Here is a 24,537-nt window from a genome sequence, read left to right as displayed (position 1 = left end):
GTTTGCTCCTCGGCGTCTTGGGTACAACGGCAACGATACCAGAACACAAGGCATTGGCGTTTAGCATAGGTCTCTTGGCGTTTACTGTATTTACATTAGCATAGATCACTGTTACCATTTGCATGTTTGGCAACAAGAACAATACGACACATTTTCCACAGGCCCAAGTCACAGTAACTGCCGTTCTCGAGTGTGCAGCTGAGAGCACTGGGGTAGAACATAGCATAAAGTCAGTCGTTCATGCGAGGTCCTCCATCACGGATGAATGCTTGAAACGGCTGGGATGCCATGAACACGGGGAGTACGAGAATAGCAACGTGTCAGGGCACTCCGAAAGGGCAACCCGACAATACCCCGAGGTAGTGAGATGTAATCGAAACAGCTCTTCAGCTAAGGATGGAGTAGTGTTGCCATCTACTGTGCTACTTCATCATAATCTGAAAGCCTCGGATAAACCCAAGTTCAACACATAGCCGAGTTCGCTTGTGTACTCGTGTCGTGACAGCTCGTAGCACGGTCCATCGCGAGTCGCGAACACAAGGTGGTGCCGTCATTCCCGCGCTCACGAAGCAATCGTGTGCGCCTGTGTTCCGAGCTGACACCGCCACTCCCGGCCGTTCACGACATCTTTTTGCCCTGTTCCACACGCTGCAAGGTACCCGTGCGCCATGTCTCTAAAGCTTGTTGTCTTATCCTTGCATGATGCGCAATGTCTGAGAGGCAGGCAACCGCAACCTCCATTTAGAAGTCAGATCAGCTTTTCGATAGTGCACAGTATTGATTTGCAGAGGGATGTTGAGTTATTTGCGGCCGATGAATCGCGCATTTCCATCCATGGGCTCGCTTGCCCGCCCAACTCGACCAGAAGTACCTGAGGTGTTAACACGACGAGCCGATGGCTTTCCCACGGCACTTCAAAGCTCTCGTTCATGCCACGCTCCTTCCAATAAAGCAACCAAGCCTTTGAGACACGACCTTCCGAAGGGCCTAGGATGTATGTCACTCGAAGCTTGTTGTTCCTGACGCTCGTTGGCCGCAGCGATGGCGGAACACCCATGAAACACGCTCGTGCATATTCTTTAGAACGACAGCGTCATGGCTATAGTTGGTCGGCGGCTCCGCCCAAAAAGGAAATACAGGCAACGGAGATCGACTTGGCTAGGCAATACGGCTCTGGACGGATGCAGGAGAATGAACGGAGTGGAGACGATGCAGGAGGTGAGCAAGAATGGATCCCTCCAGATGCCTGTATGTAAGACATTGGCGCATTCGAAGTATCGCTACTGAAGGTGACCCGAAAGGCAACAGAGCTGGGTGCGATGACCTGTCGACAGCCTGCGGCTCTGCGTTTCTACCCGTACGACTGACACTGGACCCCGACCAGTCGTTGGCCTGTCGCACAATATACTTGACGCTCTTGGCTTGCCAAAATACACACTGCCAACGCCATTGGCTCGTACCTGCATGATAGTCTACTCCGGTGGGCTATTTAGGGCGTTTCGGAAAGCGCCCCTGTTCGCTTACGATGTGCTCACGCCAAAGCCATCTGACTGGGATCCACCATCTTTAGCCAGGCCATCTTGTAACCGACGACCCTACTGCCGAGTGGGCCTGCAGAGCGCGCGACAACGACCGACATGGAACCTCCTTGGGCGACTCGTTCTGATCGTGGCTGAGCATGCGAGTCGGAGGCCCTCGGCGGACCAATCCTTTAGAAATGTTTCGAGACGGCTTGTTTCGAACGAGCGCTGGTGGTAGAAGTATATCTTGACCCTTCATCCTTCCCATCAGTGCATCTACACACGCTTTGTTTTCTAATCTCAGCATTGCATTTGCTGCTACTTTCGCTTCCCAAGACGAACATAGTCGCACTCTTTTTGACTTTGTTCTCTTGTTAGACCGTCATTCGTTAAGGTCCAACTACAACATACATTGATATTCGCTTTACTACCTAAATTCGATTTCGACGTTCATATATCACCATGAAGTCTACCTACGCTCTCTTGGTCACTGGCCTCGCCGCTCAACAAGCCGCGGCCACCTGGAACTTCTTCGACAACTTCGGCACTCCCGACTACAGCAACAACGTCTGCGACGATAAGCAGAAGGGCGGCTTCAACTGGGCCGATCTTATCGATGGCCAGGATGTCGGCAACTATGGAGACTTCGACTTCTCTGGGGGCTGGAAATGCTCAAACTCCTTCGGCAAGCGGGACTCTCTGAGCAAGCGAACCTTTGGAAACAAGTGCATCAAGAACACCATCCAGAAGAACAAGCCCGCTGCATTTGGCTGTGCCCAGCGCGGTTTCTCCATTACTCACATGGACGTCTCGGCTGAGTTCGACGCTGAGCTCGAGCTCCACTACAAGATGGGAGACGGATCCATCTGCAAGCAACACAGCAGCTGCTCGGCTGGTGGATCAACACTGCAGAACACCCAGTGTGGTGGCGCAAAGTCCGTCGAGGTCTACCTTGGATCTCACTACAAGGGTGACAAGGAGTCTTGCGAGATCGGTTTCCACAACATCGGCTTCGACTGTGACGCTGAGAAACCATACACTCCTCCTTCGCCTCCTTCGCCGCCCCCTCCACCTGAGGTTCCCGCCTCAAGCGAGGTTCAGTCTTCCACCATCGCCATCGAGTCGTCGACTGCCCCAGCCTCCAGCGCTGTTTCTTCCGCTGTTGAGACTACGGCTTACTCTGCCATCGAGACTACCGTCGTCTCATCTGCTGTTGAGACCCCTGCTTCCTCATCCGCTGTCGAGACTCCCGCCACTTCGGCCAACGAGTGTGGACAGTACGGTGGAGAGGGATGCCCACCCGCCGAGACTCCTGCCTCTTCAGCTGCTCCCTACACCAACAGCTCCATGCCCGCCTACACTCCTCCAGCTTCCTCCGCCGTGGAGATCACCAGCTACCCTGCGTCGGTTCCTTCCATCAGCACCGCTACCCCCCAACCGGAGTCTTCCACTGTTGTTGTGCCACCCACATCTGAGAGCTCTGCTGCTGCTGGCTGCGGATACGGAGAGTCTTGCGAGCAGTCATCCACTGTTGTAGCCTCCTCCGCTATTGTCTCCTCCGCCGTTGTCTCGTCTGCCGTTGTCACATCTGCTGTCCCTGCTACCAGCTCAGCCGCTCCTCAGCCTTCCAGCCCCAGCTACCCTCCCGTCGACATCACCGACTCGGTTCCCAAGTGCATGAACTCGTGGCTCCAGATCTCGGCCCCAGACTGCAAGGACAACACCGACTCCAGCTGCTACTGCCTCAAGCCTGAGTTCACCAAGAACGTCATTGACTGCATCTCTGCCCGCTGCGGTAGCGATGACGAGATCAGCAAGGGTCTGCAATACTTCATCGGTATCTGTGCTCAGCATGTCCCCGAGAACCCTTCCATTGTCGGAGACTGCCCTTCGTACATTCCTTTGAACCCTACCCCTGCTGCTCCTTCTGCTCCTCCCGCTCCCCCTGCTGGTGGTGAGAGCTCCGCCGCTCCCTCTGCCCCTGCTTCCAGCGCGTACGGCCCTGGTTACCCTGATGAGACTCCCGCTGCTAGCACCACCACTGCTGCCGGCGAGACTCCTGCGATAACCACTGCTGTCTCTTCTGCAACCATGACTGAGGTCGTTGGTACCACCACTGCTGCTGGAGAGACCCCTGCTGAGGAGACACCTTGCACCACTATCACATTCGGCACGACTACTCTTACCGTCCCTCAGGTTCACTTCACCACTCAGCCCGCCTCTGCTGGCGCCAACCCAACTGAGCCCGTTGCTCTTGTTCCCGGCACTGCTGAGCCTCCTCAAACCCCAGCTGCCACCACACCAGCCGGTGGTGCGCCTTACCCCATCCCCTCTACCATGGGAACCGCCACTGTCCCGATGGGCACTGCCACGGGTACTGGTGCCGTCCGTCCCTCTTCGCCAGCTGAGTTCACTGGCGCTGCCTCGCCCTTCAACGTTGTGCCCAAGGGTGCTCTGTTCGGTGCGGCTCTTGCCTTGTTCGCATTGTAGACGCTATATATTTTAATGTAGTGCAGCTTTCCTTTTCTATGTCTTCACTGTTTGTATTTAGCGGTTGGTGCGAAAAATGATACACAGCCCGCATCTGAAGAAGCGATGGTGTAATACATGGGTTTTCCTTGGAACCATAGAGTATATAGACAAGTATACATATGTGATTTACAACTCATACCCGCTCTCTCGTGATGATGATTGTTTGCGCAACGTGTAGTAAGAGATGCGCGTGCAAACCAAGTCTTAGTAGACACCAATATGTGGACCACGGGATAGCTCTCTGGGCTAAGGTAGCCCCAGACTAGGAAATGTCGTTCGCATGTGAGAAGATTGGGGTAGATGGCCAAACTGCCGAGGTCCGTCAAGAGCGGCTCCTGTGCGCAACCTCCAGGGATCGTCATCAATGCTAGCTTCCCCAGACTCCGCGTGTGCCGTCTAATGACAATAACAACAGCCCCTCAAACTATGAGCCCGAATACAATCGCAGACGCCCACCATGTCGTCTGGCGCATCGCAGCCCACGCCGGGCCCCGCTAAATCGCAACCAATCGACCCGATACTGCGCAATGCGCTCCGCTACACCATCTCGGCAAAGGAGTACCAGCTGCTGCACCAATACCTCCTTTCGCGCGCCCCAGTCGTCAAGAAGCGCACCATAACCCCGAAGCGATATGACGCCATTGTCAAGGGCCCGGATGATTACAATGTAGCCGCCTTCCGCGCGGCACTGCGTTTGGGCATCGTGACCTTCTCGGGGCTGAAGGCATGGGAAGTCGTGAAGACCAGGCTTCTGTCGCGGGGGACAGCGAATAGGTGGGCATACATCTGGTCGCGTTTAATCGATGCGCATTAACAATCCCCTAGGAACCAGCCCAGAACCTCCGTCTTCAAGTCACCCAACGTCCGCCTCAGCAGCTCCCTCGCCCTCATACTCCTTTTCCACCGCCTCCTTCGGCGCATCTTCGTGCGCATCCGCGAGAGCCTACTCAGCCATGAAGGCAAGTCGTTCCGACGGCGGAATCCACGCATAGCACGTTCCTTGACATCCAAGTTGGCACCGGCCATTGGATCCAGCTTAGCAGGCTTCTTCCTCGCCGTGTACCCAGGGGATCAGCTGCGCGTCACAATCGCCATCTACATCATGACAAGGGCCCTGGAATTTGGCTACAACTACCTGGAGGAGCTGGGGTACATGAAGAACAGGCCCAGTTGGTTCGGCTCCTGGATGATCATGCCAGTCGCTTGCGGACAGCTACTACACGCTTTTGTCTTCGACCGCGACTGCTTCCCCTCTGGATTCGGAGACCATATCTTGAAGAACTCGCCAGAGTATATACAGAAGCGCCCTGAAGACTATCCCAGTTCAGCACACTGGCCAGGCACATTTGACATAGTGGACAACCTGGCAGAGATCTCGCGACAGCGCTGGCCACCCTTCGTATCGCCCATCCTCTTCCCCAATGCTGAAACGTTGCCAAAGCGACTGACGTCCATCTCTCCGATAACGTCTCCCGCGCATCCAGCAATCAAGTCCCTGTCATGCGCCTTACTCCACCCGCAAGACCCATCCTGTCTGCGCACCTACGTCCAGTACTGGATCCAAGCCTTCCCCAAAATCGCCCGCTTCTTCACGCTCTTCTTCACAGCCATGAGCATCACGAAATACAAAGCCTTCCTCTCCGCTCCCATTGCCTCGTTGAACAGTCTGGCCAAGCGCATACTGCGCATGTCGCTCTTCCTTTCTGGTGCCATAGGAACGAGCTGGGGCTCCATCTGTCTCTTCCAGAACATACTTCCCCGGGCTTTCTTGTCAACACAACGCTGGTTCCTGGGTGGTTTCATAGGCGGACTCTGGGCCTTCTTGGAGAGGAAAGGCGGAAGGAGCAATTTCTTGTATACGGCGAGGATGTCGATCGATTCCTTGTGGAAGGTGGGTGTGAAGAGGGGGTGGTGGAAGGGTTTCAAGAATGGGGATGTGCTGCTTTTTGTGGTCAGTTTGGCAACGGTTAATGCTCTGTACGAGGTATCGCCCAGATCGGTCAATAGTGGCGTTGCGAGGAAGGGCTTGGGTGTGTTGAGGGGTGAGGGCTGGGTTGACAGAGCGGTGGTGCCGAGAGAAGATGAAGGCAAAGAAGAGTAATGATATCCAGCTGTTTACGCATACAGCTTTTGCTCACTGAGCATGATGACAATGCGTTTCGAAGTCACAAGTACATATGCAGTATTCAACTTTAGTATGAAAACATTTATTCTTGACTCCGTTGCTCTCGAAAGGATTGAACAGTTTTGAGTGGGGTATAACAAGGCCTAAGTCAAACAAGCACGCTCAGTCTCCTGCCATTACCATTACCATCTTCCCCTCTCCATACCACCAGTTCATGCAGCTTGTATCATTACTCCATCTTCATACCCTCAGCGCACTCAGCCAACTCCCCCCTCTCACCACCATAGCTCTTCGGAACACCCTTGCCCAGCTCAGCAGCAAGCTGATTACCGTAGCTCAACACAACAAACTTCTTGCTCGTCTCCTTGGCCACAACCAACTTCATCGCGTTGAACAGCCAGCCCATGACCACAGGTACATTGACGAAGAACTTCCTGCTCAGCGTCTCAGGGTAGTGGCGTCCTAGTATCTCGATAGTCTTGTTGGTCGCAGTCTTGACGAGGGGGTCACGGCGGAGGAAGGAGACTTGGAGGTAGTCGTGGATTTGGAACCCTTGGTATGGGTCGGGGCCTTCGCCGAAGTTGGGGATGGGTGTTGTGGCGGCGGGCAGGTTGAGCGCTTGCACGGACTTTTCCATGAGGCCTACGCGCCAGCGGAGGAAGCTGTGGGGTTCTGTTAGCATGGTCTTGTTTATTGTATGAGGTTGGGAATGGGGAAAGCATACCCATCCAGATCACCAAAGGTAGCCTTGTTGTCCTTGACAGCTCCGTAGATGTTGAAGGTAACGATATCCTTCTTGTTGGGGCTCTCGGGTACACCTTCAATCTCGAGCACGTAGCCTAATCCATCGAACTTGTTCTTCGGGAATGTCTCTCCTGCTGCCTTGATTGGATCAAACTCCTTCCTCCACTTCAGCGTGTCGAGCAGCTGTGACTTGGCTTTGTCCAAATCATTCTGGTTGGCCCGGAGGAACTTTTGTAGTATGAGCTTGGTGTGGAAGGGCTTCGACTTGCTCAGCTCGATGCCGTAGACTTCATTGTGTTGAGCTTCGGCGGTGAGAGCCTCGAAGGCGTCGTAGAACTTCGTGAGTGGGTGGTCGGGTGCGGTCTCGGGCCAGATGGGGCCTTGGGTGGGTGTTACGGTGCTGGGTTCGGGTTTGGCGTCGCTGGATGCGGGTTCGGGAGCGGCTGCAGGAGCTGGGGCAGTAGCTTCAGGTGTGACTTCCGTCGGCTTTGCTTCCTCTTTCTTCTCGTCGACCGAAAGATCCGCTACCGCTGCGGTTGCGCTGTCGACGGCATCTCCATCGTCCTTCTTGTCGGCAGAGTCGGCTACAGGATTAGGCTCGGGCTGCTTCTCCGGGCCTGCTCCACTGAAGAGACCGGCGCCTTCCGTGGGTGCTGTGCTTACGTCTTCGGGCTTCGCTGCCATCTTGATGTGCGTTGCGAGTGCGTGTTAGCTGAGCTGTCAACGTTGGGTTGGGGAATTGTTTCAAGTGTCCGGAGATCATTCGAGATCGTTCCCCAAACTCCGGAACCGCTGCGCGTCCCCAGTCCTGGTATCAGCTTGGACAAGGAAGAGACCGCATAATTTCCTTTTGCAGTCCAGACGACGACAAAATAACCAGATGAGTTGATGCAGCATTACTGCAGTTGTGTAGATTGTCTGCTAGCATGTTTCATTCCACAATCTCAATACATGGACAGCATGCAGGGACCTCACGTCAGCGTACCGTTCGCATGATCACATGGAAGATTTGCAATAGTGAGTCTCTCGTATTTGTTGAAAGTGATGGACCTATGTAGCTATATACGTGTCGACGAACATCTATCGACCGAACAAGCTAGTCTCCAGTCATGTCACTGAACAATCGCTCGATTCCATCCATCTCGCGTTGGTGTCACTTGCTTGGTCGGAAGAGGAGCGCAGTTGATATAGATCGTATCGACATTGAGTGATCTGCGATTGACAGTTAGCACAGAACGTAGACTATGATTCTGAATAAAGATGCAGGTGAGAGAGCAATCAGCCGAAAGATGAAAAGTCTCGAATGTTTTTTCAATCAGTGAGGCGAACCCCGTCTGAGTTAGCATGAATTGGTGTTCATCATTGCAAAAGGAAAGAAGAGAGAATGGGTTATGTACCTTTTCAATGAGAGCTGGTAGCTGTATCAAGTGAACTTTCAATCTAGTGCATACCTAGAGCGATGTCAGTAACGGTTCCACGAGAAGACGTTTTGACAAAGGCTCGAGGGTGGAAAGATATTCAGGTAATCGAACTAGTTTATTCCCCACGAAGTGGTCGGTATTTGATAATACATTTGTTGCTCATCATCTAAGGATGGGTGCTTGGGGTACGGGGGTGTGGTCTAACCTTTCAAACGCTATCGCAGCCCACGAAGCCTTGCCGTCTCGACCACATCATATCGAGGTCTGCTATTGCTTGTAACCAACGGACGGAGAGGCTATGCGATGGACGGAAGGCTTCGTGGAGCTGCGGGCCGCACGTCGGCGACAGCGCATCTAATGGCGCATCATGATCGCGAAGTCATACTGTGACTGAGAACAATGGGACCTTTATAATTTGTTAGCTGATGTCCTGAAAAAACTTCTAGTAACAGATTGGTAGATGTTGCGAAAGATCAGTATTCTCGTTTGGCTTGAGTGGTCGGATCACCATAGAATGTATGATAGGGGCGACACAAGTGTTCATCATGATAGCAACAGGAAACAAAGAAAGAGCGGGTGTGTTGACTTACCAAAAGTTGGGCGCGTTGTTGGAGTGAGAGAGAGAAGCTGCAGGCTCAAGTTTTGTACGGGAACTTTTCGCGGCGGTGTTTCGTTTCGCCGGGCGGGTCGTGGCCCGAGCTTTGATCCAAGCGGGTCAAGGTTCTCGTAGACGCGCTCGCTGGTTGTCCTTAGGCCGACACTTACGCGCTTCCACTCCATACCAGACCACCACCACTACTCTCCATTTCCACCGTCGCTCAACATGGTCGCCTCAACCACCGCGTCTTTCGAGAGTTTCGTCAAGCAGACCCGCGAGAAGAAGAAGAACGAAGCCCTCGCGCAACAGTTCCTCGGAGCTGGCAGCCGAGGCCGGAAAGCGAATGCACCAGGCGCCGGCGGCCGGGCGCGAGTTGAATCTGAAAAGCCATCGCTGCTCAGTCGGATAAACGGTGGCGCTGGCGTCCAGAAGCGATCAGCGAGCGCGAAACCAGCCGGCAACGTCGACGGGAAATGGCAACACGATCTGCACAAGTTGAACAACCCCCGCGGTGCCGCCAACAACAGGAACAACCTCGCTCGGACGGCGTCAGCATCGCAGGTCGAGCGCAACAGCAAAGCGTACACCAAATTTGCTCCCGTCCTTGGTCGCGCTGCGGCTACACGCAGCAATGACGCTGCACCGGGCATTAGCATTCGAGGTGCCGCGACGGGCGGTCCGTGTACCGTCATTGCTAGCAACTTTGCACCTGGAACAACGGCCGCTGATATCGAGGCCGTCATGACCCCGATTGGAGGAGAGACGTTGGGCTGCAGGCTCTTATCTTCCAGCCCGACGGTCATGGTCGAGCTGCAGTTTGTGAGCAGGGAGGGCGCCGAGAATGTTATCGCGACGTTCAACAACCAGAAGGTCAGTGTTCCGGCGAGCTTCTTCTTTGCTGGACTAAAACTAACTCCATCAACAGGCTGATGGCAGACTCCTCTACGTCTACATGAAGGATGTTCCCGCGAGCACCCACGTCGCACGAGCACCGCCTGCCCGCCTTACGCAGTCCATGGATGACATGGACATCGACACCGGTGCGGGCGCACGCGCTGGTAGCTTCCAAGATGGACGATACGGCTTTAACGACGCTAGTCGCAGAGAACCACCACGTGGACCCCGCCGACGATACTAGAGCTCGACGGCCGGCACACATCTTCTTCAATTTCCCCTGTACGATATACCCTTTTACAGACGATAGCAACGAGCAGACTGCATGCAGCCGGGTTTCAAGACCTACAACACTCGGAGCAGTCATGCAGTTTCCATATCCGATGGCATAAGCGGGGAGTTGGGTTATACACACAACATGCACCAACGATCCCCTCGGCAAGTGTCTTGTGGCCAGAATAAATTTCTAATTAATGATGGATATCATCCCTTTCATCGTCGTGTCCTTGACTACTACCACTTGTGATATTTACTTGCTAGCCCACCCTTCAATGGCGGCATCAACCTCCTTCCTGTACCTCTGCTGGCCCTCACACTGCTCCAAGAATACCTTGTATTTGGCGTCCAACAGCTTCTTGACCGTCTTATCAGCCAGTGGCTTCACAGTCTTACCGGGCTTGCTCAGTCTGTCCATGATATCCCAGAGCGGCTCGCTGTTTCCGTCCTTGTCAGTACTGGCCGCCTTTGCACCCAACATAGCCGCGCCATGCACTACAGCTGCGTGTACGTATCGTGGAATCAGGACCGGCATGTCGCACGCAGTGGCCATGAGCTGCATCAGCAGACTATTCTGGCACTGCGAACCGGACATGAAGATGGAAGAGATGACGTGGCCAGAGGCGTTCATCGCAGAAACAATCTGGTGTGTCTGAAGGGCAATGAACTCCATGGTCGCGTAGTAGTATAGTGCCAGGCCGTCTAGGCTCTTGTCGGAGCTCAGACCGATGACAGATCCCTTCATGTTGGGGTCGGCGATAGGGGAGCGGTTGCCGAAGAGGTCACCATAGAAGAAGAAGTGACGTCCAAGCCAGGCGATGTGTGGGGCTTTCTCCGCGTCTGCCATCTCGCGGAGATGTTCGTTGAGGTAGTCGTAGATGTTGGTGTTGTACGTTTCGGCGACAGACACGGCTTCGTTGAAGGCTGGGTGTGTCTCAATAACATGCTTGAGTAGTTCACCTGTCGCACTTTGCCCTCCTTCTGCCATCCAGTAGTCTGGTAGTAGGACGTCTCTGTATGGGCCCCAGACACCGTCGACGAAGACGGGCTCGCGTGACATGGCAAGGTGGCAGGTCGATGTCCCAGCTACGGCTGCGAGACGCGTGAAGGCTTGCGAAACATCGTTCTTAGGCTGGTCCATGTCAAGAGTATCCCCATCGAGCTTGACTTTGGCGCCAACGGTACCGATCCAGCCAGCGTAGGCGTCGATGACTCCACTTCCGACTGCAATACCGGGTTGCAGGCCCATCTCCTGTGCCGCCTTCTCGCTAAGTGTGCCGACGAGCTCGCCCGCAGTGAGGTAGCGTCCGTTCTGTGTGCTTGTTAGCCGGGACCGTCAAGAATAGTAGCGAAGGACAAACCACATTGTCAACGCCTCCCATGCGCTTGAAGTTGTCTTCGCATAGATCTTCGAGGCCAATCTCCTTGAGGAAGTCTTCCTGCCATCCTTTGACACTACCATCGACTCCAACAGGTACAAAGCCCTGCTTGCAGACCACACTGCAGTAGCTTCTGCTCTCACTGCCGGTAGCCAGATGTGTGAGAGCATCGGTCAGATCGTAGAACTTGCACCGATCGAATAGCTCCTTCGGCATGTTGTTCTTCAGCCACAATACCTTGGGAATCTCCATCTCGATGGACATCTTGCCTCCGACGTAGCGAAGCAGGTTGTGCTTGGTAGCGTTGATCTTGTTTGTTTCCTCGACAGGTCGGTGGTCGAGCCACAGAATGACGTTGCGGTCGTTGCCGTCCTTGTTGTCAAAGTTCGGTCCAGTGACGGCGACAGGCTCATCTGTGTCGTCTCTGAATACCGCAAGCGAGCAGGTCGCATCGAAACCGATACCACGGATAGTGCTCGAGTCGATGTTGTGCTGATCCATGGCTCGGCGGACTGAGGAGCAGATGCATCGCCAGATGTCTGTTGTGGATTGTTCCTGGGTTCGCTTTAGTTTTGGGTCTCGCAATTTGCCTGTTGCGGGTTAAGTACATAGTAGCCAGTCTGTGGTTGCCATAAGCCAATGTTCTCTGAGGCCAGTCCGACAATGTCTCCCTGATCGTTCATGATACAGGCTCTAGCACTACCGGTACCAACATCGATACCGATGTAGTGGTCGACTTGAGGGTGGAGCTCATTGCGGGGATCTGTTGACAGTTGACGCGACTGCTTACGCTGGGTCTGGCGGAAAGGAATCGACATTGCTGCGTATGAGTATGGGAAGGTGAGAGAAGTGTGGTATTTTGAATTGAAGAAAAGCTAATTGAAAGCCCGAGGACGCGAGAAATAATGTTGAGTTACAATACAGCTGTCCATGCGGGATGAGCTCATAAGAGCTCTGGGGAGCTCTAGTATGGTGGGGGTGGGGCAGCAACCCCAGCCTTTGTGCAATCGGGCTACCAGTCGTCAGGGTCGTCTCGAGCCTGAGCGTCGATCTGCTCACAGATCAGACTGAGAAATGTGGGCATCGTGAGCACCGGATCCACCTTTTCAGGCATACCGGATGCTGTTGGGCCAGTGTTGGCTGGTCAGGCAACGCCACGCAAAGCAAGTTGAGGTCTTGGATCACGGCTGATCATGGCTATCGGTGCGATTCCGGATCAAGCGGAGGTGCAGGATTATTTTACCGTAAGTCTCAGGAGATATGGTTTGAGGAGGAGGGGTTGTGGAAACACGGCTCGCTTGAGTGAATGTCCATCGGTGATACAATTCGCCGTTGCTCTCGGGCGGCTAGCCAGCTCCCGTTACCAACACCATTGCATTGGTACAGATAGCAACAGACCGCACCATCGCGCCAAGATGCTACTGTCAAGACTTCTACTGCTGCCATTTGCGGTCGCATCGTCGGTCACGCTTTACGTCTCCTCCGTTCCAGCCTCAGGGGACAGCGCCGTCATCCCCTCGCCGATTCCGCTTGCGCAGATCGAATACGACGCAGACCAACCCGTTGGCACTTTAGCCTCCTTCACACCACCCACAGGCTCCTACGCCTCTGATCACCTTCTTCGCGTTGGTCTCACCGACCCTAAATCTGGCTCATGGCGAGGCATTGTCACGTCAGCGGCCAGTTTCTCCGACCAATACCACAAGAAGTTCATCATTCACGTTGATGAGAAGGGGGAGCCTTTCCATATTGGATTCGGAACAAGCGCGAAAGGCAGCGAAGATGAAGTGGAGGTGGAGATAAAGAAGAGGAATGTTGGGCCGAAGCCGGTCTTGAACAAGCCCATCGTGCTCAATGCGGAGGGGAAGCTCGACGGAAAAGAGCCGGAGAAGACCTTCTTGCAAAAGTACGTAGGGGGACAATGTTCGTTACTAGAGGTTATGCTGATTATTTTACAGATACTGGTGGGCCATTGCTCTCTTCATGGTAGTGCAGTTGGTTGCAGGTGGTGGAGGAGAGAAATAAGATACAGGTGGATAAAAGCCTCCCTGATCCCGTTTCAATACCAAACTCAGTACCGACCATCTATTGCCGTTTCTACTTCCTTTCGAAATCACGATGCAGGTATTGTACTCTCAGCCATCTCAAATCAGTTACGTGTCTCTGTGAACAACAAATTTTTATTGAGGTAAAAAGTCATGAGGTATTATACATTCGGTTTCACTCCTTCATCCTAGCGTCTATGGTTGGGTATAAGTATGCATTCATCGTAAGTGCTTCAAGCAAGAGCTGTGCTGGCAGAGCTGGGTCGAGCCTGGCCGGGCGTGGGAAACACAGTCTTGGGGACCGCAACAGCTGCAGCGGCGGCGGATGCGCTCAAAGAAGACAGTGTCGGGATGGATCCGGTCGAGGTCGCATTAGCCGGAGCACGAATAGCAGGTGATGGGGTCGACTTGGGTTGGTGAACGTCCATTGGCAGGATCTCTGTCTTCAGCTCCCTCGTCTTCTTCTGTTTGGGCTCGGGGGCCTTTTCGTTCTCTTGGACGTAAAATTTCCGGAGCAACATGATTGCTTCCTCTCGGAAGATGCCGCCGGTGACTGGATAGGGCTTGTCGACGCTAGCACTGTTGAAGTCAGTACTTGCGATGCACGTATTTGTGAGGAAAGAAGGATGCGTACTCAGAGTGAATGTTCAGAACACCTCCGGTGCCGCCAAAACGCTCGTTCCAGCATCCGAAGTAGACGGCTCGAATGCCGTACTGGCGCAGCATGGACGCACACATAACGCACGGCTCAACGGTGACATAGAGGTCTGTCTCGTTGAGGATGCTGATGGGGTGCTTTGACAAGATGCCAGCGATGGCGACGAACTCGGCGTGGCGGGTACCGTTCAGGGTCCGATTTGTCTCGTTCATGCCTCGTCCAATCACCTCGCCGTCCCTGACGAAGACACAGCCGACGGGGGTCTCATCGCTCTTGAGTGCAAGTTCAGCCTGCAGTGATGATGAGTCAGCAGAGGGATCAAACATGGAGTAAATTCAGCAGATAGCCGAATATGTACAAAGTGAAGGACGTGGCTCACCATGGCAATAGCCTCTCGCATGAAGCCTTCATGATACGCTCTCTCCTTCGGATCCATGGCGTCTGGTACGTGAATCGCTTCGTCGTCTTGGCACGGTTCTGTATTCACCTGCGCAGGGTCCGCAGTTGTCAAAGTGGCTGTTTGCTGGGCATGTAGGTAGTAAAGCGCCAGCCCGAGCGCGGCAGACGCAAGCACGAGAGGCGTCCATGGTTCCTTCGCTTTCCAAGTTCCAGTCATTCCAAGGTGAGGCAGTCGCGGCCATACACAATGTTCTGAAACTGAAGGTGCAGGTCCGAGTTCTCAGGCGCAGAGTGCCGGCCCAAGACGGTTTCGGCAAGCACTAGCGCGTAGTTTACGTAGACGTGGAAGCCGCGATCCGACCGAGGGCTGAGCTACCAAGAAGCACGCAACGCAGCCATTGCCATCGCAACGCCAGGCACCGACCAACATTCACTCGACCCAATCCGATTCACTGCACAGCCACAATCACATTACGCAGCGCAACGTACACCAACGCGGCGCACGGCATTCCAACAAAGGATATCAAACCTCGCCTGATACTTTGTGCCAGAGCTTCACTCAGCCCGCGCCAGCAACAAAGCTACCGGAACCGCAATCTACACATCGCCAAACCACCATTTTGCGCATAACCTCGAAGAGCTAGAAGCACACAGCAGTCAATCACACCGCGAAGATGACGCTCGCAGAAGAATTCAAGTCGAGGAATTTCAGTAAGACACCCGCTGCTGGACCTGTAACTTGTTGCTGACATGGCATCTTTGCAGGTATCTACGGACAATGGTCAGTCACGCCAGCTGCTATGCACATGCCCACGGCTCGCAGCATGTTATACTAACTCTTCGGCAGGACCGGAGTACTGTGTATAGTCCTCTGCTTTGCGCTGGGCATCGCCAACATCTTCAACGCCAACTGGGTCATCGCGTTTAGTATCGTGTGCTTGTACGTTCTCCGCGCCCATATCTTCGCTGGGAATATGGCTGATCAGTTCGCAGAGTGTGCTCCTTCATCATTATCTTCATCGAAATACCGCTGCTCCTCCGCATCTGCCCGACTTCACCCAAGTTCGATACCTTTATTCGCAAATTCAGCTCCAACTACATGCGCGCGGCCATCTACGCGGCGATGAGCGCCATACAATGGGCCAGCATCGCTGCCCGGGCTACAAGTCTGATCGTCGCGGCCGTCTTCCTTCTGCTCGCAGCCGTCTTCTATGCGCTTGCCGGTTTCAAAGGCCAGCAATTCCAGGGCAGCAAGACGCTCGGTGGACAGGGAGTCGCACAGATGATCATATAAAGTGGAGGCAGAACTAGGCAACGAGCAACAGCCATGTGCGACGATTCCGAACGAACGACACGCGTATAGAAAGAAGGGCCGACGGAGGAGCCGATTGATATCACAAGGACGGAGATGATGAGCTTAGCCGATTGGAAAGCGATTAGAGGAGATGATTTGACTTCTTTGTAGCATCATTCAGCAGCTGGGCGTTCTGGGGCCATGTTTTGTAAGAGAGCCTCTTGGATATGGAAGCGCTTGGCCAAACTGCTAGGCGGTTAAATGCGACATGCTTTCTCTGTACTCATCGCGTGCCCGTGACAATTGTGCATTTGTCGTGTACGATGTCATCTTGCTGTGTGGGGACATCTACGTAATTCTACACAGAGATTGATCGATAGAGACGAGCGCAGGACCCACATGAGTCCCTATGACGATGTTCTAGAAGCTATGGGTGCCATTCTCTCAAGCGTACATTCTGTAGGGTGCAGCACTTGGCTGCTCAGCAACCATTCGAATTTGATTCTATCGTTGCTAGAAAAGCCGCGACAAGCACAAGCAGTGTCAGACCACGACAGCGGAAACGCCAAACTTGGCCTGGCATCTGCTCGCTTTTAGGATGACGATAACTGGCTGCCAGAATCTCGCCAGGAACGACACTTATTCGGCGCGGGGAACGCTAACGTGCCGGAGCTTGCGAGGCGTTGAAGATCCTGCCACCCTGCCACACCAAGCGCAGCTGATGGATGCAAGTCAAACAATGCACATGTCATGTGCTGAGCTTTGCAATGTGACTTGTGCGAGTCTTGATCAATGTTGGACGTCCCAGGCTGCGAAACACGTTGATGCGGTCGCATAGTCCCCAATCTAGGATAGCGTCAGCGAGCATGTGGGACATGGATTCAATGCATTTGTCAACAGCGAGGTTGACGTGGACGTGTCGGACATCTCCACTACAACAATTGCATGTGTGGCAACAGCGACTGGACCATGGAAGAAATCAGTCAACCAACGTGTGGTAGGTACCTATGCAGGTTGTGGGGGTGACGATGATGGCCGCGTGCAGGCCCATACGCCATAATGCGGGTCGCAGGCCCTGGAGCTCTCTGCTACATAAGTGCCCCGTCCCAGCTCCAGGACCGATTCATTTGCGCCATTTTGGCTGTATCCGACCAAGCTATCTGCCCCTCTTGCCAGCCTCACTTCTAGTCTCCACTTCAATTGCGGATTCCGAGGTCAGTACAGCACATCCGCTTTGTACAGCATCATTGGGCTCTCAAGTCGCAGCCGCGCTTATTGGCCTGACGTGCAGGAAACAGCCCGAGCCATACCTGAGCACTTTTCTCAGCTCGCTCACGCTGCACATCTCCATCATTCAATGGCCGAGACCTGTCACTGACATTGAACGACTTGTAGTTTCTACCGCACCTACACCCCACATCCCCGCCGAGCAACCGACACAGAAGCAATGAGTGCTCCACCAACAATACCTCCACGCCCAGCGCGGGCCCAGAACAGCTCTTCTCCTGCGCAGGGTACCCATATGGATGTCCCCAAGATCCCCCCACGCCCGAAGCGCGGTGTCGAACGCTCCGTCTCTCCCGCTGGAGACAGATACGCCCGCTCCCCGCTCAACGACCCGACCTACGTACACGGTGGACCGCCTAGAGATGGCGGTCGCCTTAGCACCGATCTGCCCTCCCGCCCACCGAGCGTGTCCATGCCCTCCCTCGGAGAAGAAGGCAATGAATACGCCAGCTTCGAAGACCTGTCAAAGACCCTCACACCGGAGAACCAGGGCGGCTCTCCACAACATATGAAGAACGTGGCAGGAGACTTGCCTCTGCATGCTCCTACAGCCTCGGTCCCAAGCTCAACTGCCAAAAGTAGGATCCAGGCGGTGACGCGGACCGATTCACAGACAGCGCTCGCTGCTGGCGTCGGCTCGCAGCTGTCCGTCGACGATAGGGTCACTCAGGCCAAGACTGGACGTTCAGGGTCTTCTGCTGGATCGCGCCCCAGCTCGCTCTACAACGACAAGGACGAACATGGCATTCCTGAAATTGGTGTTCAGGTACCCATGTTCCGAAATGCTGGAGACGTTCAAGCTCCCAGCCCTTCGCCCTATGCGCAACAGCCCGGAGCTCAAGGAATAGGTTTCCACCAGAAGGCCGGTGGTCGCCATCACGGGCGCACCAAGAGTGGCCGTGAAATCTTCCATGGCCCTCCTGGCAGCTACGGCATGCACGGCCACGGCAAGATCTCAACAGACGACTTTGAGCAGAAGTGGTACGAAAAGCACCCGGACGATCTGAAGCGCGAGAAGGCCGGCGAGTACGGTCCTCACATCCAGGAGAACAGGAAGGATTACCACTGGCGTGCCGATAACCTCGACAAGCTGGTACACACTAGGGCTCAGGATGTTGGAATGGGTAAGTCAATTGCAGCTTCATTATTCATCAGCTGTTGCTGATCATGCTTTACAGGCACGAGTCGGGACGCAGTCAGTACACCCGACGAACAGATTGGCTACAGGGCCACAGAGGAATATGCTTCGCGCATGGCCTCTCCTCGACCACAGTCATCGGGTCGCCCTGCTTCAATCAAGGGCGGCTACGTCGACTCACCCCTACGTAACGAAGCTGGCCAAGAGGTCAATGACAAAGGCGAGGTCATCCACATCGACCCTCCTGCGCACCGCTCCAGCAAGGTTCACGGCGGAGGCTACGACCCACCAACCGAAGACCTTGGCCCCGAGGGCGGAAACACAGCTGAGAAAGGTGGATGGGTTACTGAGCGCGGATATGGCACGCCCATTCTAGCTTCCGATGAGCTGAAGAAACACCCAGACGCCGAATGGAGACAGCCTGCTGTATCGCCTGAAATGGAGCGTCATGGCAACGAATACACGCTCAATGAAGATGGCAACCCGCAATATGTCACAAAGCCGCGCACGCACAGCAGAAGCTCGAGTCGGAACAACAGCACGCAGCAGCAACGTGTGATCCCCAGCCCAGCACAATACGATCGTGGGAGTACTCCACTGGAGTCGCACAAGGAGTATGAGCCCCTGTTTCCGGAGGATGAGGAGGACGCCAAGAAACCCAAATCTCAGGTTGACAAGCTCAAGCGTCCCAGTGTCGCCCGACACCACTTCCCCAGTCAAGATGTCTGGGAGGATACCCCTGGCAGCTTACAGCTCGAAACTACTGTGGATACTCCTCAAGAGCCAGAAGAGCCAAAGACTGCTGGTGGTAACGATAGCGTGAGTCCTGCGAAGGTCTTTGAAGACCCGAACACCGAGGAGCAGCGTAAGACTCAGATCAACAAGGAAGATCAGAAGTCTTTCCTCCCCGACCACACTAGACAGTTCGCCGCAGACAATAAGATCCTCGGAAAAGTACGTGACGAGACCATGGGCCGCCCTGGAATGCAGCAACGCTTCCCAAGTCAAGATATCTGGGAGGATGCGCCATCCCACGGATTATACGAGACTACTGTTAGCACACCTCAGATGGAGGATACGAATGAGTATGCCGACGACTCCCCAATCGACCAAAAGCCCCCGGTGCCGGCTCGCCCCAGTATTCCGGCGCGACCAGCCAAGAGGGAACCATCTGCCGATGACAAGAAAGCACCCATTATCCCAGACCGACCAAAGCCACAGATACCTGCACGCCCAAGCAAGCCATCTACTGGCTCTGCGGAGAAGGTTCCAACTGTCGACTCGCAGACTGGCGAGAACGACTCTCCCCAGACGAAGGCGAAACCGCCCGTTCCCGCCCGACCTGCTGGCTCGAAGATTGCGGCTCTCCAGGCTGGTTTCTTAAAAGACCTCAACAGCAAACTTGGAGTTGGTCCTCATCCACCGCCTAAGGTCCGTGAACCCGAGGAAGAAGAAGAGGCGCAAAGAGAGACAGCACCACTTCCGGATGCTCGCAAGGGCAGAGCCAAGGGCCCACAAAGGAGGAAGCCTGCTGCATCTCCATCACCCGCTGCGGCGGCTACTGTCACTGCTGAAGTTGCTGTACCAAGGCAGTCGTTGAGCTTCGGCCCTGTGACACACGTCTGGAGTTTTGGACAGGATGGTAATCTCGAGGTGCCTGCTGCAAAGATGGCAGCCCAGATTCAGCAATCACTCAGTGCTTCGACCAAGACGGCCGAACCTACTCTCACTGAGGGTGAAGCGGATCGAAATGTTGCGGCAGAGCCAAAAGAGCCCGAGCTTGCACAGACTACGTCAAAGGAGGAGAGTGAACCTGCTTCTGCGACCGAAGCGATTAAGGAGAAAGCCCCCTCAACTCTCGAGCAGGCCACTTCTCAAGTGTCGGAAGCGTTTGGATCCGTCGCTTCCAAGGTATCAGCCGCCCTCTCGCCAGAAGAACCCTTGGTCTCCAAGACTGCACCCGGCTCTACCGATGCGCCTGGTGCCTTCCCTGGTTCTGGTCCGGACCTGGATAACGACGCTGATATTAAGGGTGCATCTTTGGAGCAAAAGCAATCACAGGATAAGTCCGTCGGTGTTTCCACTGAGGAGAAGAAGGTTGATGGAACTACCTCGCTGAAGGATGGTGAGAGTTCCTTGTAGACTCTTGCTTGTTAAGCAATACTTCAAAAAGATCGAGTTGAGTAGTAGGGTGGGCTGTATTGCTACATATTTCCAGTACTAGTGTGCACGTAGATATTTTCCAATCCATTGTTAGAATACGCCTCCGAGATTTAGTTGTGTGTTGTGACTGAATGCCTTTATCGTTGTCGGCGCGATAGGCAAACTATCAAATGTATTCTGTTGGTTGTCTGTGTTGACGCTCCGAGGGTTGCTATCATCGGCTATTCGGTATTGACTAATTAGCGGTCAGGAACGTCGTCCAAGCTTCAAGACAATCTATCCATGGCTCGCAGACCATCATCAAACACTCATTCACTCAAACTACCATCTCTTCCGTCCGCTCTCCAGATATGACAGAGCCTCACACAACGTCCTTCTGCAAGCCTGCGAACGATCCTGGGCGCTTGAAGAGAAAGCGGCCACACGACGACCAACATGGTACAACAGCAGCCACTGACAAGCGTACCAATACTTTGCATCCCAAGGATTTCAACCTCCCCATCAAGGATCCATCAAGACATACGAGTGGCAGGGTGCGCGATCAACAAAACTTGGAACTCTGTACATTTCCCCACGACGACAGAGCACACGATGCCTTCAAGGCGGAAATCCTGGAAGAAGACATACAACGCGAAGCGGATGTAGACAGATGGCTGGAGCATGTCACCCCACGTCTGGAGGCCGGCGAGCAGATACCCATTGGGAGCCTTGGCAACACGAGATGGCATGTAGCCTGCCGCGAGTATTGGGAGCAATACATTGGCCCGGACCACTGCTGGATTAATCCCGAGGATGGACGAATGCTCGTATTCCAGAAAAAAGCACCGGGTGTGAAGACCACAAAGCAGCAAATGGTGGTGGATCAATTCTGGATGAAGCAAAGCGCCCCACCTGGTTGGTTTACGAGTTATCCCTTTACTAGACCAGAATATGCAAGCTTAGACCCCGTGATCGTGAGCCTAAGGTACACTGGGAGCGATCTGAAAATATGGTTCTTGGGTAATGGGTATGCGAGGATGGAATAGAACATTACATTCCTCACTGAGCAGGTGGGAAGGCTAATGAAACCGGGAAGGCTAATGATGTCCTGTATACAAGAAGAGGACACCGATGAACATGACTCGGGAAGCGACGCTACTGAAGAATCAGACTCTGAAGAAGAGGACGAAGAAAGCGGCAGCGAGGAAGAAGATAGTGATGAAAGCGACAGCGGATATTGCCAGTGGTACCCCTGCGACGGCGAGTGCGAAAAATGCGTCGAGTTTTGGAATGGTTTGTATGGGGGGCGCTTATACGACGATACCCCTGAGCCACCGGGGATGACTCAGGCCAGGATAGACTACGAATTTCGGAGACTGATGAACAGACGGGAACCGGCACCATGGGACAAGTATGCGTGATTGATTAATGCATTGCTTGGATTTACTTCGACGGAAGAAGACTTGTAATTGATCTTAGTGTCATTGGTTTAGCATCCCAGATCTACATAGCTCACCCAGGTTGTTATTCCACGCACTCGAAATGGAATATAGGGGCAAGCTTGTTACCTTCTTTTCCTCTGACAAGCTGGAGCCGGAGATATCATTGTACTATTTCTTCGTGTCGTAGCCAGTTTCTTATCAGTTGCAATAAAATACTGTTTCAGAGATGATATTGCGAAGCCATGCTGCGGCTTCTTTGAACATGCTTGACGCGCCACCTGAGCCACATATCTGATCACAATCACTTCGCTTCGTGACAACAATTGCGGAGTATGTGTTTGAACATGTCACCGCATACGCATGTCTTGATGTGCGAGTGTTCTAGGCCAAGACCTTTCTTCTCTGCCTAATGTACGTCGCTGTAAAATTACATACTAAAGGTAGAAGCCCATCGTCTGACCAATATCTCGAGAACACAATTTCGAATATGTGTGCTGTCACGAAATCATTGTACACTAGCATCAAATCCTACCATGGTTGTGTTATCCGGTAGGTACGCATGTGTGGTAAGAAGGCCCGCTGTACAAGTGACTACGTCGGTCTTGCCCAAGACTTCGTCTTCACTGCATACCGATTTCCAGATAACCTGAATCAGACTGTTTATGAGCCACTGCTAGCCTTTATAAGAGTGTATATATAGGCATCGTACAGTATGCGCATGATCTATTAGCAGACCGGTTAACGCAGCATGTGTCAGAAAGAGAGGTATTCGTAAAGAAACACAGTCTTCAACTTTACGCCAGATAAACAAGATATAGTGATCAAATTGGCAGCGTTGGTTCATAACTTCCACCATATCAAATATGTTCCCGGAACCTGCGCGTACCTGAAACATTCGATTCCGCTAGAAATGAACTCAAAAGCAGGTTGGAAGACTATTCTCCAAGCAGGCAATGCTAATCTTCACCCTTCAGCTCAAATAGTCCCCTGAAAACGGTGTTTGCCGTGAAGACCAGCTGAGCTTGACCTCAACAACGCCTTATCCTGATCAAGGCGCCACAGTGGCTTCATGTCGGTAAAGCCGAAGCGTACCACACCATACTACCGACCATTCGAGAAGAATACGAAAGTATGAATAAGCTGCTAGAAGAAACTTCTGCAAGACCCTGAATCCCGCGCCGCTTTACAACAGTAACGGGAAACCAGGCTGCGTATCCAAATTTCCCCAAGCGTATTGTGCGCGTACTACCTACTTACCTTTGCATTGCCGCGGCACATGCTACCGCAGACCGGCCCACACCACGGCATGCACGCGCCTCAACACCAACGCAGAAATGTCACGATGATACGGTGTACACCAACCGAGGCTCGGACGAGGCTAACATCCAGGTACCAGCCTCCCGAGGTGCTAGCCCCGACCATGGCGTGACACCTACACAATACGCTAAGTGCAGATTTCGGTACTCGCACACACGAAGAAAAGTTTTTCCCTCGTGGATCTTCGTAGATTTGTGTAAGAATTTCCTTGTCCACTGGTACTGGTGTACCGGGCATACTAGGCAGAAAATTCTCCATGGGCAAACTCACAGAACACGTGCTGGTATGAGGGGAACGCGTTGACCTCGGGAGCTGGGATGTACCTGGATGGTAGTCACCATCTGCCATGGCATTTCTTTCCGTCAAATTTTCTTCCTGTGGCCGTTGAGTTTGCCCAAACGACTCCAGGGCTCTTTTGTTCCGTGCTAGCTGCTAGAAGCTTCCTGCACAACATGTGCTGCCTCGGTGCGGGTCGGCGCGAGGTTCTCGAGCGGATCCGGACGTACGTCCGCTTTTGGATACGTTGCGTGCGCTGAGAAGGGAAGCGTTAGCCGACGGGCAACTTGGCCGTTGAAGACTCTGTTTCGGAATCTCGAAACTGTGTGAGAGAGGTTTGCGTTTGCAATCTGGGACAAAGATACGAAGTACGACGGAGTGCTTGGCAACCCGCGGAAGCCGTTGCTGTCGTGATGAGACTGATCGGCATGCTGTGCGCCGTATCCGGTAAGGCCGTCGATCCGTCGAGATGGAAAGATAAGATTCCGCTCCCCGGCGCGCGAGGAGAGCGCGTCCGAGGAGTCCGGCTTGACATGACTATGTCATAGACCCTGGTTCCGCCCTGACCGTTGACAGCGTCATCATGTGAACCAGCTTATCGAAGCGGATGAGTCCAGAACTCGATCAGGGATTGATGATGCAAGCAACCTCGGGAGAAAAGCAACGGTTATCGCAAACTTGTGAGAGAGGGGGAAATACTGAGGTCATGACCGCTCGCGAAATCATGCACGTGGCTGATGATGTGGCTCAATCTATCTTATCTTATCACCGACTTTCTACATACGTCCGCTCCGCCCCGGATGATCAACATCGCAGCATGGTTCACTCTTATTGGTGAACTATTGACGATCATCTAAAGCCTCACTCACTCACCGTTCTGTCACCATTGTCAAACGATGACCAGCATATCGTGCTGAGTGAGATGCACACAGCATAGGGTCCAAGTTGTATGGGGTCCAGGTCGTGCGCATGACATCAGCGACACTGTTGATGATAGCTACCAAGGTAGGTTTCAGTGACAATATTGTGTTACTTGGTTGCGCAGCCACC

General features: G+C 53.7%; 9 protein-coding genes across 9 annotated transcripts; 6 read left to right on the top strand and 3 right to left on the bottom strand.

The window, feature by feature from the left end:
* Positions 1-1,982: 1,982 nt before the first annotated feature.
* J4E86_009825 (uncharacterized protein) lies at positions 1,983-4,010 on the top strand (the record flags this gene model as incomplete). The annotated part of the gene is made up of 1 exon (XM_051450326.1): positions 1,983-4,010. The coding sequence occupies one exon, from the start codon at positions 1,983-1,985 to the stop codon at positions 4,008-4,010; it is 2,028 nt and encodes a 675-aa protein (XP_051298714.1).
* Positions 4,011-4,509: 499 nt separating this feature from the next.
* Positions 4,510-6,153, top strand: J4E86_009824 (uncharacterized protein; the record flags this gene model as incomplete). Its single annotated transcript, XM_051450325.1, has 2 exons — positions 4,510-4,826; positions 4,878-6,153. The coding sequence occupies 2 exons, from the start codon at positions 4,510-4,512 to the stop codon at positions 6,151-6,153; spliced, it is 1,593 nt and encodes a 530-aa protein (XP_051298713.1).
* Positions 6,154-6,406: 253 nt separating this feature from the next.
* SFH5 (Non-classical phosphatidylinositol transfer protein (PITP)) lies at positions 6,407-7,605 on the bottom strand (the record flags this gene model as incomplete). The annotated part of the gene is made up of 2 exons (XM_051450324.1): positions 6,407-6,839; positions 6,902-7,605. 2 exons carry the CDS (start codon positions 7,603-7,605, stop codon positions 6,407-6,409), a joined length of 1,137 nt encoding a protein of 378 aa, XP_051298712.1.
* Positions 7,606-9,165: 1,560 nt separating this feature from the next.
* Positions 9,166-10,078, top strand: J4E86_009822 (uncharacterized protein; the record flags this gene model as incomplete). Its single annotated transcript, XM_051450323.1, has 2 exons — positions 9,166-9,810; positions 9,866-10,078. The coding sequence occupies 2 exons, from the start codon at positions 9,166-9,168 to the stop codon at positions 10,076-10,078; spliced, it is 858 nt and encodes a 285-aa protein (XP_051298711.1).
* A 285-nt stretch (positions 10,079-10,363) lies between these two features.
* Positions 10,364-12,307, bottom strand: J4E86_009821 (uncharacterized protein; the record flags this gene model as incomplete). Its single annotated transcript, XM_051450322.1, has 3 exons — positions 10,364-11,422; positions 11,472-12,044; positions 12,098-12,307. The coding sequence occupies 3 exons, from the start codon at positions 12,305-12,307 to the stop codon at positions 10,364-10,366; spliced, it is 1,842 nt and encodes a 613-aa protein (XP_051298710.1).
* Positions 12,308-12,904: 597 nt separating this feature from the next.
* On the top strand, positions 12,905-13,514 carry J4E86_009820 (uncharacterized protein; the record flags this gene model as incomplete). Its single annotated transcript, XM_051450321.1, has 2 exons — positions 12,905-13,395; positions 13,448-13,514. 2 exons carry the CDS (start codon positions 12,905-12,907, stop codon positions 13,512-13,514), a joined length of 558 nt encoding a protein of 185 aa, XP_051298709.1.
* A 253-nt stretch (positions 13,515-13,767) lies between these two features.
* On the bottom strand, positions 13,768-14,628 carry J4E86_009819 (uncharacterized protein; the record flags this gene model as incomplete). Its single annotated transcript, XM_051450320.1, has 3 exons — positions 13,768-14,113; positions 14,169-14,482; positions 14,572-14,628. 3 exons carry the CDS (start codon positions 14,626-14,628, stop codon positions 13,768-13,770), a joined length of 717 nt encoding a protein of 238 aa, XP_051298708.1.
* Positions 14,629-15,265: 637 nt separating this feature from the next.
* Positions 15,266-15,885, top strand: TVP18 (Golgi apparatus membrane protein tvp18; the record flags this gene model as incomplete). Its single annotated transcript, XM_051450319.1, has 3 exons — positions 15,266-15,302; positions 15,459-15,531; positions 15,585-15,885. The coding sequence occupies 3 exons, from the start codon at positions 15,266-15,268 to the stop codon at positions 15,883-15,885; spliced, it is 411 nt and encodes a 136-aa protein (XP_051298707.1).
* A 1,447-nt stretch (positions 15,886-17,332) lies between these two features.
* On the top strand, positions 17,333-20,452 carry J4E86_009817 (uncharacterized protein; the record flags this gene model as incomplete). The annotated part of the gene is made up of 2 exons (XM_051450318.1): positions 17,333-18,296; positions 18,351-20,452. The coding sequence occupies 2 exons, from the start codon at positions 17,333-17,335 to the stop codon at positions 20,450-20,452; spliced, it is 3,066 nt and encodes a 1,021-aa protein (XP_051298706.1).
* Positions 20,453-24,537: the final 4,085 nt, after the last annotated feature.

The sequence above is a fragment of the Alternaria arbusti genome (assembly GCF_024043155.1).
Source record: "Alternaria arbusti strain BMP 1465 chromosome Unknown scaffold_18, whole genome shotgun sequence".
NCBI lineage: Eukaryota > Fungi > Ascomycota > Dothideomycetes > Pleosporales > Pleosporaceae > Alternaria > Alternaria arbusti.
Note: the sequence above shows the minus strand (reverse complement) of the source record. Positions and strands in the feature narration are given on the sequence as shown.